The 18,834-nt window shown below is 37.8% G+C and overlaps 1 protein-coding gene across 2 annotated transcripts; it reads right to left on the bottom strand.

The window, feature by feature from the left end:
- Positions 1 to 847: 847 nt before the first annotated feature.
- On the bottom strand, positions 848 to 16,876 carry tbxa2r (thromboxane A2 receptor). Of its 2 annotated transcripts, XM_030131366.1 has the most exons (4): positions 16,630 to 16,876; positions 8,097 to 8,951; positions 3,866 to 3,999; positions 1,286 to 1,602 (listed from the first exon to the last, which is right to left on the bottom strand). In XM_030131366.1, the coding sequence occupies exons 2-4, from the start codon at positions 8,892 to 8,894 to the stop codon at positions 1,425 to 1,427; spliced, it is 1,110 nt and encodes a 369-aa protein (XP_029987226.1). In that variant the 5' UTR covers positions 8,895 to 8,951; positions 16,630 to 16,876; the 3' UTR covers positions 1,286 to 1,424. The 2 variants fall into 2 exon arrangements, with proteins under 2 accessions (XP_029987225.1, XP_029987226.1); XM_030131365.1 differs by lacking the exon at positions 3,866 to 3,999 and having other exon boundaries at positions 848 to 1,602.
- Between the last annotated feature and the right edge of the window lie 1,958 nt (positions 16,877 to 18,834).

The following is an 18,834-nucleotide window of genomic DNA, read 5'->3' as shown; positions in this document are numbered from 1 at the left end:
GGACAAATATTTCATTACTGACAGAAATATTCAGTTTATCCATATTTGGACTCTGTATCGGTCTTGGCTGGTTGGCTCATTCTTATTTCAGCTGCGGTCAGAAAACCTTTTATTATATCATTCTGTCGCCTCCCAGGTGGCTCTGCATTGGAGAAATATCTGAAGGTGTATCTTCTAACCTGGAAGTAGTGGTAGTAGAAGTAGAAATATAAAGGAAAACAATTAACTTTATTTTTCTCTCTCATCATTCACTGTCCCAAATTTAGAGGGTCTTTTCACCAAACACCAAATTTTTTTTTTTCTTAAATAATTTTTCACAGATATGACCAGTAAAAATACATTTCTACTTAAATACAATATAGAGATCATAAAAATTTGTATATATTCTGTATACTGAAATCCAAACATTGGCAATTTGGATACATTTAGTTTAGAACATCAAATTATTTTAGACACAAAACTGGTAATGTAGCTAGTGAATCAAAAAGTCATAACACTGCTTTTGAAACAAGTAATATATTACTACAGTCGGATATTCATATAATACTGTCAAAACAGGCAAAGTAAATGACAACTCAATAATGCATCCTCATACAGATCATACTGAATATCTAGCTTTAGCATTGTGTATATATATATATATATATATATATATATATATATATATATATATATATATATATATATATATATTTTTTATCAGTTTATCCTTTCATGCACACATACTTTCATCAGAAATAAATACATTTTTGTTCCAATTCATGAGTTAAATTTGTTAAATTATTTTCCTTTTTCCTACCTTTCACAAACACTGACATAGAGAAAATATATGCAAAGTAATGCACAGTTTTTCAGACGATAACATTTACTTGATTGAACTTAAAGTGCACTTATTCACTATAATAAAATATCTGAAATATCACTGGATGGAATAATGCATGCAAAAAGAGCTGTACATGGAAATAGGGCTAAATCTGTTGGTGATGTTAGTGCTGTGTATATATTAATATATGAAGCCTCTTGGAAATGTTTTGGATGTAACTATCTATTAGGAATCAATTACCAATCAAATGTCAGCTCTTTCCTTGTTTCTTTTTGTTATTGCCAATCATGCGAAACATTAGGATAACATGCTTTGACAAAACAAAGTCCAAACTGATGGTGTAATCCTCCTCATTTTATCCTGTCAGTATTGAAAGTCATCATAGAGCACAGTCAGACACATAATGTAATACCACTTTACTCCTTTTAAAAGTAACAGGGGCATCTGATTTCAAATTACTGAGAAGGAGAACGGGGCTTCAGGGTAGATGGTGATGTTGCGTTTGACTTTTCAGTTTCCCCTGAGTCGTCCTGGCTGAGGGCGCTCCCAAGTGAGGGACGTGTGAATCTGCGGACGGTGTCGCTGAAGGACGGGTACAAGGTCATGATGGAGCCCCGGGACCAGTCGAGGCGGGGGTGGATTCTCCTAAGAACTGCCCTGCGAAACAGGATGTATACCCACGGGTCCAGGATCTGGTTCCAGGTGGCGAAGCGTATCCATAGCAATAGGTACCTGATCTGGAGGCGACTTCCGGAGAGCACAGTTTGTGCAATAAAGACCTGGTAGTAGAGAGACGAAAGAATAAGGATAGAGTCAAAGGTATGATGGGAGGAAACAAAAAAAGAAAAGATGGAAAAAGTGTGGGTAGCAATGGAATGTAGAAGCAGATGAGAAACACGGAGGTTGGACAGTTACAGAAAAGAGAAGGAAATCACAAGAGCAAATTAGAGTTAAAAGTAGAAATCAGAGATTGGAATAAGAGGAAAAAGATGAAACTGGTTAATTATGCAAATGCACGCCAACACACACACACATGCATACTGTATGTGTGTCCAACCAGGGAATGGTATAAGCTAATTTATCTGTAAGCTCTCGTGAGGCAGTGACTGCTGCTACACAATTATGCTCCCGCTTTAGTTAAGCAGCAGCATTTTATGTGCGGCATCGCCTTATTAGCATTAGCCCAGCCGTCTCTTGTGGGGGTAAAACATGCTAACAAGCTCCTTTAGGAATGACAGTCTTATTGTTGTCTCTATTCCAAATTAAAGGTTGGGTAGGAGATGTTTTCCTGGTGCATTTTTTACTATATTGCTTTAAATCCCCTTCACACCCCGATTGCAACCAATTAATTAAATGCTCTAAGACAAAAATAAAAAAATATGTAGTCACATGTGGAACGGACCGGACTGAAAAAACACCATCCAATCATTTTAACCGGCCCATCGAAATGATTGAATGGTGATATGTCTATCAAATTCAACTGCCATTTGACCCTCCCCCCTCCCACCTCTGGTACAATACAATACTCTGGAGGCGTGGCTTCAGGGGATGTCAGAAGAAAGGGGTTTGGATTTTTGAATTGTGTATTTACAAAATGTAGCTCGCTTGAACCACTTTTCCAGGATCTCCTACCCTACCTTGAAGCTGGTGTCAAAAGTCAAACTTGTGGTTTATAGTCAAACAGTTACCTAAACTTGTGTTTATACTAAACTTTTGCATGTAATGTATGCTGTTGAAATTAAGTGCAAATCAAGGTTATAATAGTTTTGGATTTTTCATTACAGTTTAGTTTTATTCAGTTTTGACTTTTTTTTCTCTAATTCAGTTACTTTTAATTCGTTTTTAGAGCAGGTTTGTTAGTTTATCTTCATTTTCGTTATTTTCTAAATTCTTAGTTTTAGTTCAGTTTTCTCATATCTTTTATTTTTTTCGCTGTCATATTCACATAAATCCCATACAAGACTCTGCTGCTTTATCCCAACTTTAGTTTCCATGTTTCCAGGTAGAGTGGGGACGAGAAGTGATGGACTGTTAAGTGTTGTATAGTGCCGCCAGCTAAAATTGCTTGTGGTAAATAAATCAATTTCATATCAATCCGACTGTGGCAAAGACAAAAATGAAGGGAATTTTATCCATAATTTTTATAAGTTTTAGTTAGTTTTGTAAGCACACAATACAGTTTCAGTCAGTTACCATTTTTTGTTTTAATTTTAATTTGTATTTATTTCAGTTAAAAGGTTGAAAATGTTTTTACAATTCTAGTTTTGGTCATTTCATTTGTTTTTGTTAACGATAATAACCTTGGCGCAAATCAAGTTTTTTGTTAGGCAAATGTTTGTCAGTGGCAAAGGTTCACAAGTGGAAGAAAGAACCACAGTTTTCCAGCTTAATGGTTAAATACTACCTTCAAAGAGGTAACATTATGGTTTTGCTTACAGGCAAACTGGCTATGTCAAGCTCTGGGCATCAACTAAGCTTGACTGCAGATAACATGCATAGTTACATAGCAGTATTCAGGGACTTTGTTTACTTGGCCTGTGCAAATTTCTTCAGGATTAATGCTTATCTGTTTCTCAGCATCTAAAAGATGTTTGTGCAAACAGAACAACAATCTGCAGATCATTAGGTGCACGGTTTAGACTGGAAACCATCTGTGTTAGTTTCAGTGAATGAAAACAGGCACAAAGGCAATGAACAAACATGACAAAAGGCTGAAACTTCTTATCTGAAATGTTTATCAGTTGACTAAAATGAGGATGATATGGAATGTACACAGCAGCAGAAATCCAAGAAAGGACACATGCTGCACTGTGAAGCATGCTCCCAAAAAATAATGTGAGTTCATGTGAAAAAGATAAAAGCTGAAATGCATCAGGGAAACTTGCATAGTGTGTTGGAAGATATTCAGGACATGCCACAGCCCAAAGTTATGATGGGGGGGGGGGGGGGGGGGGGGGGGGGGGGGGGGGTGAGCAGTGATGATAAGGCATGTTATTGTTACAACTTTTTGAGGTGATTCTTTTTCATTTTCATTTTACTCGCCTTAGTTTGGACACTTGACACATGATGTATATCCAGGGGTCAAATATCTGATTGCAGGTGGCCATTCGAATGTAGAACAAAACAATTTCAGCGTTTACAGGATCGGCAGTCACAGCGCTCATCAAAATATATATCTGTGCGGGGTGTCACACAACTAAGGTTAGAAAGGACTGCAGGGAAATACTTGCTTCAGTCAGTTTCCATTGACTTTCCCTTGTCTAAAGAATTGGTCAAAAATATGTCTTGGCAGCCACAAGTTATTTTTACTGGGCTTATTACATCATTGCAGTGTAAGTGGCTGTAATCATGTAAAAATGCTACAATGACCCACTCACCCACATATAATGACAGCCTAGTGAGTAGGTTTTTCATGGAACTAATATGAGAACACAACCAAGGGTGCAATATGTAACGTACAGTTGTGGAAAAAAATTATTAGACCACCCTTGTTTTCTTCAATTTCTTGTTTTTTTCTTTGTTTATTTTGAATATAACATTAAAACCAAACAACAAAAAGATTTATATAAAAAGAAAGGAAAACATTTGAAAAGGAGTGGGATGATTATTTTAATGCCTGGTACAACTAAAGGTACATTTGTTTGCATAAATATAATGCTAACAACAAAAATAGCGCATAAGAGTTTAATTTCAGAGCTGATATCTAGACATTTTCCATGTTTTCTTGATAAAAAACAAAATCACTTCAGTTCTTACATCAATACCTATGGCAGTATACTGACAAAAACAGTGTTTTTAGGCATTCCATGTTTTCTTTCCTGTCTGTTTTTGTCACACCATACTAGATTGCATAACCATTGTTTTTGATGACTTTTGATGGTCTAATAATTTTTTCCGCGACTGTATGTAAGAATTTTACACATATTATTCACATTAACTTTCCACTACGTGAACAGATTGTAGCCCCATAAAAATACGCATTCTCGATAACAACCAGCAGAATGATTGCTATGTAGAATACTAAGAAATTCCTTATGTATAAATGCATATTCTTGCCCCAACGGACTTGTTGCTGTTTTTATAATAATATATTTAACACGACACTTCAGGAGAATAGTCAGCAGATTAATCTTTTGTACCTAAAGGACAACTAAGATTTATCACAAGTTGAGTTTTGCAGAAACATGAGCGGTAAAATAATGAACATGATATACATGATTTACGATGTTCTGATATAATTATGAATAAAGAAGTGAAGGCCAGTGGTGAGAAGCTAATAATTTGTTATCCTGATTTAAATGCATCAGCATTAACACATATAATGATTTTTTTCTATTTAAAATACAAGTGGTTCCAGGCACAATAAACCCCACCCCTCACACATATTGTAGCTTATTTCGGCATCGATTGAGCTGATGTCATCATGTCTATGCATGTTCTGATGTCAGCATATCAATTGCCTCTATATATGCAATTGATATGCTGAAGTAAATTGAAACAAAACTGATGTTTTTTCAGACATGTGAAATTTCGGCCATTATAAGCAAATGGGAGAAAAGAAAAAGATTTTTCTAAATTCCTAAAAAATGTAAGCTTTGACCTACCTTTCCCAAAATGTAATGACATCTATTCTGGATCATTGGCAATCTATAAATCAAATTTGATATGAATTCAACCAGTAGTTTTGCTGCTACAGACATGTGAAATCTCACCCATTACAAGTAAATGGGGAAAAAAAAAGAATTTAGAAATTCATAAAAAATTTTAACTTTGACCTAATTTTCCCAAAATGTAATGACATATATTATGCATCTCTGGAAATCTATAAACCAAATTTGGTATGAATTCACCCAGTAGTTCTGTTGCCACAGACATTTGAAATTGTGCCCATTATAAGTAAATGGGAAATTATATAATAAGCCAGTGAAGTCAGTCTGTGGTAAAGACAGTAAAGTAACCTCTAATATTGTGTGAAATGACTCAGTGAACTGTATCTCTTGTTGCACATGATACACATCAGCTTGTATATTTCACCTCATCCTTTCAGAGGAAGGTGATTAAGTATCAATGGAGATTAAAGTCACTACAAGTCTGGCCATGTTGAACCTGTAGAGACATCAGTGACTCAGAACAGACTGAAAAGAGACAGTTATGATCACGTCACACCATGACTTACAGGTGTGTAGTTTTTCTATTTACGTATTTTCCCAGTCTGGTACATAAACAGTTTTATAACAGACTGTGACTTTCTTGACTTGTAAAATGATCTTTTAAACTGTCAAACATCATAAATGTGAAAGGGATTATTTAAATAGGGTCAAAAATGACTGGTTTCTTACCATTAACTGCCAGTTTCCTTTGGTGCACATAAAGAACAGCACTTCACCTCTCTATTCTGTATTTTCTTTTGACCACTCATGTTTGTTGTCACATTAAACTAATGCTGCTAATTTCTAAACCACTTACCTTATATCTACACTGTTATCCTAATACAGCCAACAAATTTCAATTCTTCACCCACAAGAACAAAACCCAAGTTGTTTTCCTTTAAAGGTGCTGGTTTCACCCATGTGTTAAAGCCGATGTGCATCATCTCAAATAAAGCAGTAAGAGGGTCTTTTATCTTGGGCTTTACCAAAACGGCTAGTTTAGAGTCAGCATTGCTGTGGAGCAATGAAGCATACAGAAGGGATGTGGGGTATAGAAGCTTAGGATCTTGTGATGGCTCATTAGGGTTCAACATTTTGAAGGGCAAAGCTGATAAAAACAGAAGCTGAAGTCAGATTGGGTCATGGTTTTCAAGGTTTCACTAAAGTAATGTTTTTTAAGTAGTAGGCCTAATACTATGTAAAAAAAAAAAAAAGTTTAGAAAAGTTTATGAATTGAAAGAACTAAACGTGCATATATAGTTCCAGTGAAAGAGCACTGTTTTAAGGGCAGATTTGCAGGGAACAGTCCTGTTCTACTAGTTTCATGGTCAAATGAGTTAATACACTGCTAACATCACACCCCGTGTATATAGAGGACAACAGGAAAAGTGCATGAACAGACCTTTCCCTCCGGTCCCCAGCCAACAGGACACAGGTCTTATCACAGCGCTGACAGCCACAGAAAACTGGAGTTCCAGAGGCCCACATGCATTTATACACATAGAAACAGGGTAGAGCTCCCTGTGGGGCTGCGATGGCCCACAACAGCTTAAAATTAAGCACAGTGAACTCCAGAACCTTTTGGCTCAGAAGCACTTCAGCATAAGAGTGATGAGGTGGATAAATGTGTTTTATAGGGGAATGGTATGCAAAAGGCTGTGTTGAGGAATTTTACTGCACAGAGAATAAAGAACTTAATCATTAATCACAGTCTGTATCGACCTTAAAGTAGCCAGTGTTTTTTTTGTGAGTGGTGTAATTCAACAGCTAAGACACACACACACACACACACACACACACATATATACATATATATATATATATATATATATATACAAGAACTAACTGATGTCACATAATTTTTTGTCAAAGTGACTAAGTTCTTGAGACCATATTGAGTGGATATATTTTGTAGTTGGTGCCAAGATCATCTACAGTAGATGTAAATTTGACAGAGGCAGCACAGAGAACTGGAATTCAGATCGATAAATCTATACATTCTCTGAAAATGAAACATTTAAGGGCCACTAGTTGTAGAAAATGGAGCATCACACACATATCAGTAATTATGCTTTCATTATGTTTTGTTTATAATTTTTTGTTGCATTAGAATAAGCCATTTATGTCTATAGAAGATGGACCCCCACCAAGTTTGTACAGCTTCTCTTTCCCCCAGACGTCCTCTTCTTTTTCCATTTTATAGTGACTCTACCTACTACCTTTGAGTGTGGATTTTTTTTTCTCCAAGCTCTAATGAAGGACTTTGACATTTTTGAGGCCACTTTGAGCACTAAAAGTTAGTCATAGCCAAACATTTTGGCAGTGACACAAATTGACACTTTGCATAAATGTGATTTGTTTGCTGAGAAAAGTCACTGAAATTAGTAAAACGCTGATAACTACTGCTCAGTGGACTTCAGAATCACATGGAAAATCTAAAAAAGTGAAGCAGCAAAGCTTGCAAAACCAAACATGTGTCACCGCCAAGAATTCTGGCCACAACAGAACACACAAGAAAACTTTAAGCTGGATTTTTTGCATCTTTTTTGCCTGTTGTTCCACAAAAATATGATCTAAATATATTACATATATGTAATTAGTCCATTTTTACTGAACAAACTCACCAGGAGGGGACACCAGCAGATTGAAGCAATGACCATGATCAGGATGAGCTGCACCATCATCTCAATTTCATGATCTCGCCGACGTTGTGTCCTATCCTGTCCACAGCACACTTTGATTAAGGTTACCACGCTCACTGTGTTCAACAAAAATGACACAGTGATGGATATCAGCCCGACCAGTGAGAACAACAACGAGAAGGCCAGGTCAGTTCCATCGGCGCTTATGTTGAAAAAACACCAGGAGCCTGGCATCTGCATGTGGTAACTCCCAATGCCCATTAGGGGAAGTAAAGTTATGCAGCCTGCAATCAACCACACCATCAGCACCATGGAGATTGTTCGGGTCTTGGGCATGCTGGTGGAGCGTGCAAATGGACGGTTGATGCCAATGAAGCGCTCCACAGCCATTGCGGCACCAAGCAATAGTGGGCACAGTCCGTAAAAGACCATGGACATTCCCATAAAGTTGCAGAAATGGCAGTGGGGGTCCAACTCCCGCCAGTTAAAGTGTGTCACGTGAAAGGAAATGACGATGGAGGCTGTGACTAGAAGACCCATGAAGTCAGTGATCACCAGTCCCCCCAGGAAGATAAGGAAGAAGGACCGTGAGCGGCTCTGCGTTCGCCGGAAGGATTTGATGAGAACTATAAATGCAATTAGATTGGAAGCGACTCCCAGAGTTCCAAAGATGATTGAGAAGTTGGCTGAGGCAATGGTGGGGTGGTAGTTAAAAGGGGGACTGTTGATGGAGTAGCAGAGCGGGGTGCCATTGAGGGACGAAGAGGCCGAGGCGTTCATGGTGGCTCGCTGCTGCAGCGTTGTCAGTGTTTGAAGACTCAAAGATTCATGTTTGACCTCAAAAATAGAAACAGGAAATAATTATTTGCGGCAGCTTACAGATATTATGCAGATGTCATTACTTGTAGATTAATATTCAGAGACAATATAAGATGAGTTACAGCCTGTTTTGGCATGCACTGGGAAACACCCTTGACAGTTAAACAGGCAAGAACATAAGACAAAAACAGTGTAGCCAGTAAAATAGAGAATGCACACTTATTATACTGCAACTGAACAGACCAAAAACAAATGAGACATCTGGCTGTTCGGCCCAAAATTGACAGGTCTCTGTTGCATCCTCCTAGTAATGTGATCGTTATTGTTTAAGTCCCTATATTTTAGAGGACTTCAGCAAAAACTTCTGCACTGTTTATCCTGAAACTTGGTAGTAGAGAGGGTCAGAAGCCAAAGATGAACCCATTAAGCATAAAAAGGGACAGTGGCTGTAATTTTTATTGTTTGTTTTAATATTGAGGTCTTTGATTGTCCAGCCAAGATATCTTACAGATAACCCAGTGAAAGATAGGAGGTTACCAGATTGGAAAGTGGCTAGAGCAGAGGTCTCAAACTCATTTTCTTTCAGGGCCCACATTCAGCCCAATTTGATCTCCAGTGGGCTGGACCAGTAAAATAATAGCAGATTAACCTATAAATAATGACAACTCCTTTGTCTTTGTTTTAATGCAAAAAAACAAACAAACATTAAATTATGAAAATACTTCCTTTTACAAACTATCCAAACAACAAAGATGTGAATAACCTGAAAAAAATTAAATTTCTTTAAAAAAATAAGTGCAATTTTAACAATATTATGCCTCAACTTATCATTTCGACATGTGCATTATGGATTGAATCTACAAAGAGACTGTTGTTCCTCCATCAGTCTTGATGACGACCTTGACTTCAGTTTTTGTAGGTCCTGGAGTGGCTTGTCAGCTCTATGTTTGCCCTGAAGTACCTGCCACAAAGACACTAAACACTGAGTAACAGGCAGAAAATTGTTAAAATTGCGCTTAATTTTCTTTACACATTTCAGGTTGTTCATATTTGTTCAGATTATTCACATTTTATTGTTACAGGATAGTTTGTAAATGTAAGTATTTTCATAATTTAATGTTATTTTTTTGCACTAAAAGAAGGACAAAAATTTGAAGTTGTCATTATTTATAGGCATAGTGTAATATTTTTTTCACATCAAACAGAGAAGAAAACACGGAGTCACTCTTTTTGTAGGTTATTCTGCTGTTAATATTTTTCTGTAAATCATATTGGTCTGTATGTGGAACCTGAACTAAAAAGGAGTTCCGCAGCCTTGACTGTGAAATTTTCGCACTTTGCTAATTCATCCCACAGGTCGCACTGGAACCTTTGGTGGGCTGCATGTTTGAGACCCCTGGGCTAGAAGATCTGACTTTAAATCCCACATACGAGGCACGGTGGCTCACTGGTTAGCGCTAATGCCTCCCAACAATAAGGTCCTGGGTCCTCTCTGGGGGCAGCTGTGGCCTAGAAGTTTGGAGAAGTAGCTTTTAACTGAAGAGTCACTGACTCAATTCTTTGGACCAGCAGAGGAATTGTTGGCTGATGTGTCTTTAAACAAGACACTTAACCCCCCCCATTTTCTCCCCAGGCACCTCAGCCCACTGCTCCTAGTCTGCAGTGTGGTGTGTGGTCCTGCATATCCAGTGACTGATGGGTTCAAATTTGGTGTATATTACATGTCCACATGTAAAATATACTGACAAATAAATTCAAAATTTTAGGATTTCAGGACTGTTGGACTTTAGGAGGATATATATGCACCCTCAGAATGACTTTCTAGTATTATCAGCATTTTAAACACTAAAACTTCCGTGCTTGACATTTATTAACAAGTAGTGGAGAAGAAAAAAAATGGTAATCGACTGAATACCCCCTTCATCATCCTCTATGAAGCGAATGAAAACATGATGAATCTTGAAAATTGCTTTATAAATGAAGAAAGCATAATTATCAATATTATATATTATACTTTTCTGTTCTTACTTCCTCATAAATCTTACACGTTGAACATTTAAGACCTTTATCCTCTTTCTGCTTTTCCCCAGTGTCCACTTTATCCTTTTAACATACATTCTTTTCTATTATTAGTCCAATATGCATGTCATTAGAGTTCATTTGAGAGGAAAAACCTTCTAGTTTCTACATGAAACTAGCAGACATGACTGACAATCAATCAAAAATGCATCAGTTTAAACACTGCTCAAATATAACTCCAACATTACCTTAACCCTTTCATGCACGAATTATGAGAACCGTAATCAAGATGTTTTTCCTGAGTGTTTTTATTCCTCTTTAGGCATGAAAAAAACAATGCAGTTGAAAATTTTCTTATGAAAAATAAATAAATAATATATGAAAAACAAAAAAAAGTTAAAAAAAAAGACATACTACCACTACTAATAAGAATAACAATAAAAATGATCTTATGAACCTATTTTACATGAAGTTGCAAAAATGTCCATTCAGCTGGACACCTTGCATTTAATTTTTGAAACAAAGAAACATGTATTTACAGATAAATTGTGTGAAAACTGGGGGGGGCTTGTAGTTCTGGGGGTGAGAGTATGCTCAAGGGAGATCTACACAATATTACCAATTCATGTCAGAAAAGATATGTAGTGTCTTAAAACTTTAATGAAGATATGTGCAAAAATAAACAAACAAACAAACAAATCCATGAATATTTAAGAGAACAGCTGTAGAATAGCTGTCCACTGTAGTGACCAGTATACATGAAAGGGTTAATATGGGTCATGATTTTAGTTAGGGATGCACCGATACCACTTTTTTCCAGTCCGAGTACAAGTACTTACATTTAAGTACTTGCTGATACCGAGTAACGATATGAGTCCTTAATATTACCATTACAGTTCTTAGTTACTTTTGAAAATGTGCTTTATTGTCGTTGTCATTAGTCTGACTGGAACAAGGTGCTGCTACTGACATTTAATGCGTTGGAATGAGCGTTTCTCAATCAATCCACTAGGGGGTGCTGCTCTTAATTAACCATACTGGACAAATACCAAGAAGAAAAGTAAAGTTTTTTGAGAAGAAGAAAGTCAGTAATAATAAACATGGAGATGACAGAGGTAACTAATGTGATACTAATGTTGATGTTGATATTGATGAGGGTAGTTGTCATAAATCTGTCAGTAGCTTTTCTCTAACTCACACAGTCGCTCTTTGAACAGATCCTCTACCTCCATGGTTCTCGGTGGTATTATCCGCCTAGGTACGCATTTGCAAGCACCTGGAAAACAGATGGAATGTATGCAGAGGACGGACAGAACGCTCCGTCCGTATCCGTCTGTGTCTTTAACGTTACTTGTAGTCAGTGTTACTTTTGTCACCATCATTTATTTTGAAAAATCTCCACACTGCTGACATTACTCCTGCTGCACTTAACTGCAAATGTCACGCTGTCATAAGTGTCATCGGTGCAGTTGTATCGGATTACTTTTACGAGTATGAATACAAGTTCACACGCTGCGTATCGGACCCGATACCTGACAATGGTATCAGTATCGGTGCATCCCTAATTTTAGGTGTCAGTATTTGCAAACAGTAAAATATACAAAATAAAGACCCAATTTCTGAAGGGACGATTTAAAAGGTGAATGCACTATTGGATACCCGTATCACCAAATAACTTCAGTGTCACAGCTTGGATGTAGCAGGTGTATAAGGCCCACAGAGACATGCAGGCAGTGACAGCATGGGACAGAGATGGAGAGTGTGACACAGTGACTGAAATAGACAGGGAATAAGAGTGCTGACATATCTTGGCAGGAAATGCAGTTATGTGAGCAGTACTGACAGAGGCACTAACAGGAAATAAACAGTGTCACAGCCTGTCTGTGATGCCTTCCCCAGTGATCTGTCTTAATATATGGGCAGTGCACATGAGGCTGGATTCTGGACTGAGCTCATATGTGAGAACTAAATCATCGGCATTTTCAGTACACAACATATTTTTCAGACAGGATATTGTTCTTAAGAAAACAAAAAAAAAAAAAAACAAAAAAACAAGAAATCTTAAAATATGTTGACATAATGTAGGGGACGAACAAGACAACTTCATTGTTCAATTGATCCAGCAGTATAGCTTAATATGCTGCTGCTGCAATATGTCTTCGACAAGGAACCACATTTCATTATTGCATTGCATATTACTGTGTCACTGCATCAATACAACCAGAAACTATGAGAATAATATAAATGGGACTGAATACACAGAATTCAGCTCAGGTCACAAAGAAACAGAGTGAAAATGAAAGCTAGACTACACTATATGAAGTGTCAGACGCTATTATATTAAGTGCCAAGATCTGGCCTGAGTAAGATTATATGGAATTTCTTGTGTCTAGTCCAAGAAGTTTCCTCTAGTCTATTGTTCAGTGTGTGTTCTTGGAAACGCAGAAGTTAAATATTACAACTTATTCTCCTTCTCTTGAGTTTTCCTCAGAGTATTAGCATGAAACTTTGTGGAACTGAGGAAACAACCATGAAAAACAATGCACAAAGGGCAATAAACATACCATCACATCACACCTACATCTTATACACTGAACATAGCATGAATTATATCTAAGGTGTAGTAAAGACTTCAAATATCTAAACAGCTGCCACCTACCAAAAGCATCTACTGATCTAAAATCCTGAACTTCTGAACCACTGCTACTATCGATACATGTAAATAATTCAGGTAAAATGCAGTTTTGCAGCTTTCCAGCTGCATTAGATATGACCCATTTGGACGTTCAGAGGCTCCGTAGTGAACATGGAAACATTGCATCTTCTGTGACTTTGATTCTCCAATAAAACCCATGTAGTTTGACTGTTTGTAGGCACTTGTTTTCATATCTTTTGCTGAAGAAGTCACTTTTTCCTAAGTTTTCTCTATCTTTATAATTAATCCTTTGAATTTACTCAGAACTTCTATGAACATTTACATGATCAGTAAATTAAACATAGGAAAATACAGGATTTTCTCTGAAAACAGCAAAATGCAGAGGATAACTTAATAAATGGTGGTAAATAAATTACATAATAGTGGTAATAAATGAAGGAGCAGTTATATGTGGGGAAAATTTTTTTTCAAAGGAGTGATATTTTGCTTTTTTTTTAAATGAAATTATGCATTTTAAACATTTCCCTGTGGTCTACATAAACTGTAAATGCTATGCTTGGGTCTGAATTCTTCATTAATTCAACTCCACAGGTCCATCTTGCCCCACCCCCTCCAGGCTGTTGACCGTGCTGCTCTTGTGTTGGTTAACACAACCAACAACTGAATATTTTAGGTAACTGGCTCGAAGCTTGGACATATTTTAAGTTGTTACTACAACTGCTGCTGTTGTCTAACAATTATGCCGTACTCGGAGAAATGTTTGTTGGAAGTCTTGACTTTATATGTGCAAATGTCGTGATTTAACTAGTTATAGACGTAACCAATTAAGCAGGAATTAAAATGGGTTGTAGAAATCCACTTGATTTTTGCCAAAATGAATATAAAGATAGCTTTGCAGCACCTGGAGGGTTCAAATTCAAACTTCTTGAACTATTAGGGTCCAAATTAGGGCTGGGCGATATGGCCAAAAAATAAAATCTCGATTTTTTTGGTCATCTTGGACGATTACGATTTTAATCGATTTTAATCCATCGTGCCCCTGACTTATCATATGGCACGGCACAAGAAAATGATGCGGCTAAAGTTTGTTGTTTCTTTGCGGCGTGTTTGCCATGGCTAGCGCTAGCTACGCCGCACTCCCGCAGCTGTGAGCACTCTTCCCATTCTTTAGGGTGTCTCTGCCGGAGGTGCTGAAAGAGGTTAGTTGTGCTGCTACTCTTCGTTTTCACCTTACTTCTGCAAACCTTGCACACGACTGTAGTTTGCTCTGCGTCGGTCTTGTCAAATCCGAACCATTTCCATATAATCGACGTAACATGAGTCCCTTTTCTAGCTACCAACTCTTCGGCTTGTGTTGTGTCCGCCATGGCGGGGGCGTGATTGTTTTGGCGGAAAGGCGTAAGAGGCAGAACCAAATGCCAGTGCTCAAGTCATGAAAGGCAGGAGACGAATCTGTATAGTTATTTATTTAAGCTCGCCTCAATTTTGCGATTTTGCATTTTTTCAAATAGTCTATTTTTAAAAAGGCGAATTAATTCGATTTATCGCCCAGCCCTAGTCCAAATACACAAATAAATGAACCAAAGACTAATAAAAGTGGGTTTAGCAAAATATGAGCCCTTTAAGGTGAACTTACAGTTTAGTTTGTTTGTGTTAGACATAATATAGTCCCAACTTTCACTTACATTTTTTTCCCCCCAATATTACTAGACAAATGAGTGTAGATGAAAAGAAACAACCCTGCAGAGAAGATGCAGAGTCTCCTTTTCTGTATTTATTTCATTTTATGCAATAATTGCTTCATCTATAATTGCATTCAGGTAACAAACAAAGAGTCATTAAAATGTACTGTTCTGTAAATATGCAGTTTCAATAATAAACAGCCTCGACAAGAAGGTTTCTCTCTCCTTGTCAAATAATTAATGAATGTCTATCAAACTATTGTTTCTGGTCTTAAAAACTCACCACACAATTATCAGGTCCCTCTTCCATCCCTTAGAGAATACTAAAATGAGACAGACACCACTTGGTGCCAATTATCATGTAACCCTGAAAACCTTCTGAGAGCGCCATTAGCTAATAGTGCCCGTTACCGTCTGAAATCAATAAATCTTACTCAAAATTGCTTCATTAAGGCAGTCACATGGTTTCCTATTCAAACTAATGGAAAACCTCTGAAACCTAACCTAACCAAGGTCTAGTATTTGTTATGCAAGACAGAGAACGCTGTCAGTCTGCAAAACTACTGAGTCTAGAGTTACATCATTGATGGCGATCTATGACCGAAAGGAAATTTAGAACAGTCCCAGTAGGATCATACTCTAGTTGTTTCAAATGGGAAAAGGAAATTGCTTCTCAACACCAGCGTGCAACAGTGTTATGCAGTATATACCAAACTATACTAAAAACATATGTATGGTAGTGTGGGTCATGTCAACCACACAGAATCCCACGAGTAGAAGAAAACAGACCTGAAAAGGACATAAAAGGGTTCGAGTCTGACTGAATGTAGGTCATCCTTAAAATAGTGGAAATACTTGTCTTCACAATAACATAAATAACATTTTACGAACACTGTGCTAAATACCGAAGCTTTTATTCATTTTTAATTTCTTTGCTGATAGTCTTGATGTGATGTACAATAACGCATGAACACGAGGAATAAATATCTTTAATAAAGGTTAACTTTTCTAAATAAAGTATTACTGTTTTTAATGATGGTATATAGTCAAAGTCTGATTTATTCCAAAGTGAGAGCAATGGAATTTAACTAAACTATTAAAAAGCCATATGGAAACTTCTACTGGACACACTGACAAAAACTCCTGTGAAACTCCAAAAATGTCACTATTTATAAACATATAAACTCATATGTAAAAAGTTTGGTTGTGGTCTTAAAGTATGCAGTTTGCGTCAGCTAAATGTACATATGCATTAATTATATGGCGGCAATAGATGCTTGGCAAAGACATTTTTCAGATTTCTGCTGACAGAAGGATTATTCAAGTAGAAATTTCTTACCGTAATAGGATTGCTTTCAAAGATGACGTTGCACTGGAAAGTTTACACAACTCCATCCACACTACCTGCTCTTGTAATAGCAATGACAACAGCTATAGTTAAATTAAGTGGTGAAAAATATTCCACCTGAAATAGATCCTGTTTGCTGGGAATAAACTCCTACATAAAGTCCTACATCAGTAACCGCTGGTCATCATCCACTCTCTTCCCACAGCTGTTTTCTGTCCTACAGCTGCTCAGACACTCATTGTTCCCTACAAAGTTTGCTTCCTTTTGCCTTTACCCCTCCCCAGTGGGAAAAAATGGGAAGGGCTACTGGAAGATGTCACATAGCACATTAAGGAGAATCCAGAACGAGACACGAGTAATAAAAAGTGAAAAGACACAGAACATAGTGGATGTACAGAGCATCTGACATTTGGTTTAGACAACTGTTAATCTTGTCTGAGTACATGTGATAGAGATCTAAGTGTGGAAAACAAAGCAAAAAAAAGCCTCTTAACAATGCTGAAATCTGAAGATAGATCTTGTTAAAAGACCAAAACATACTGTAGGATTTTGAGCCTTTTATTTTAATTATGTATGGATGAGAGAGGCTGAATTGCTGGCTCTCATATCGTCTTCATTTTCTCATAAAAAAAAACAAAGAAAAGAAAAACTACATATTTTGCAGATCATGGTGTTTCACGCTTGTTGATGTTACCAAGAAATGTACTGAGTCATAAAGATTAAAAAATAAATAAATAAAATTGTTAATTTTAAGAATAAACACATGACACAGTGGAAAAATCAATTGAAGTCAGATGTTTTCAGTTTTCCACAACAGGATGGGCATCTGCACGGCAGATGTGGATCAGCCTCTCAAAATCAGTACTGGAGGAAAAATGACAGGACATTTCAAAAGTAAAAGGAAGGGTGGGTAGATAGATGGATGGATGGATGGATGGATGGATGGATGGATGGATGGATGGATGGATGGATGGATGGATGGATGGATGGATGGATGGATGGATGGATGGATGGATAGATAGATAGATAGATAGATAGATAGATAGATAGATAGATAGATAGACAGATAGACAGACAGACAGACAGATGATCGATCAGGACATTAGCCACCACAGTCTGGTAGAAGCTGCACAGAAGAGGCTTGGAGATGTTGAACAACCTTAATCTCAGTAGAAAATAAAGTCTGCTTCTTCCCCTCTTGTGCAGAGTCTCCATGTGATAGCACCAGTCCAAATTGTTGTCCAGCTGGACTCCCAGGTACCTGGAATTGAAGACAACTTCCACCTCTGTGTTCTGGATGGTGACTGGGACCAGTTTGGGCCTCTTCCTCCTAAAGTCCAAAACCATTTCCTTGGTCCTGGAAATGTTAAGCTGAAGATGGTTGAGGTCACACCAGTCCACAAAGTCCCTGATCAGGCCTCTGTACTCCTCCTCCTCCTCTCCTCTGATACAACCGACAACTGCTGAGTCATCAGAAAATTTCTGAAGAACGCAGCTGTCTGAGTGGTTCTGGAAGTCTGATGTGAACAGTGTGAAAAAAAAGGGGACAGAACAGTTCCTTGTGGTGCTCCAGTGCTGCACAGGACCTTTCCTCAGACACAACCCTGTAGTTGCACATACTGTGGTCTGCAGGTTTGGTAGTCCATGACCCAGGAGACCACCTCTGATGACTCCACCTGCATCTCTCTCGTCTTCACACCAAGCAGCCCCGGCTGGATCGTGTTGAAGACACTTGAAAAGTAAAAAAAAAAAAAAAAAAAAAAGAACCTCACAGCTGCATCAGAGGTGCCCAGGTGTTCATGGGCCCTCTGTAACATGCAGATGAGAGCATCACCCACACTGATGTCAGGCTGGTATGCACACTAGAGGATCCATGTATGTCCTCACACTGGGTCTTAGATGGGAGACGAGCAGCCTTTCATGAGTCTTCAATATGTGTGAAGTGAGGGCTACAGGCCTGTAGTCATTAGTCAGCTGGGTGTCTCTTTTCAGGGACAGGGAGAAGACAAGATGTCTTCCACAGAGCAGGGGTCTTCTGTAGCTGCAGACTGAGGTTGAAAAGGTGTGTGAGGATCTCACAGAGCTGACTGGAGCAGGTCTTCAGCAGTCTGGGGCTGATACCATCAGGTCCAGCTGCCTTTCCCCGTTTGAGTCTGTCCAGTTCTCTCTTGACCTGAAATAACTGAAGAGTTTGGG

This window comes from Sphaeramia orbicularis, chromosome 4 (genome assembly GCF_902148855.1).
Source record: "Sphaeramia orbicularis chromosome 4, fSphaOr1.1, whole genome shotgun sequence".
NCBI lineage: Eukaryota > Metazoa > Chordata > Actinopteri > Kurtiformes > Apogonidae > Sphaeramia > Sphaeramia orbicularis.
This window is presented reverse-complemented; position numbering and strand designations above follow the sequence as displayed.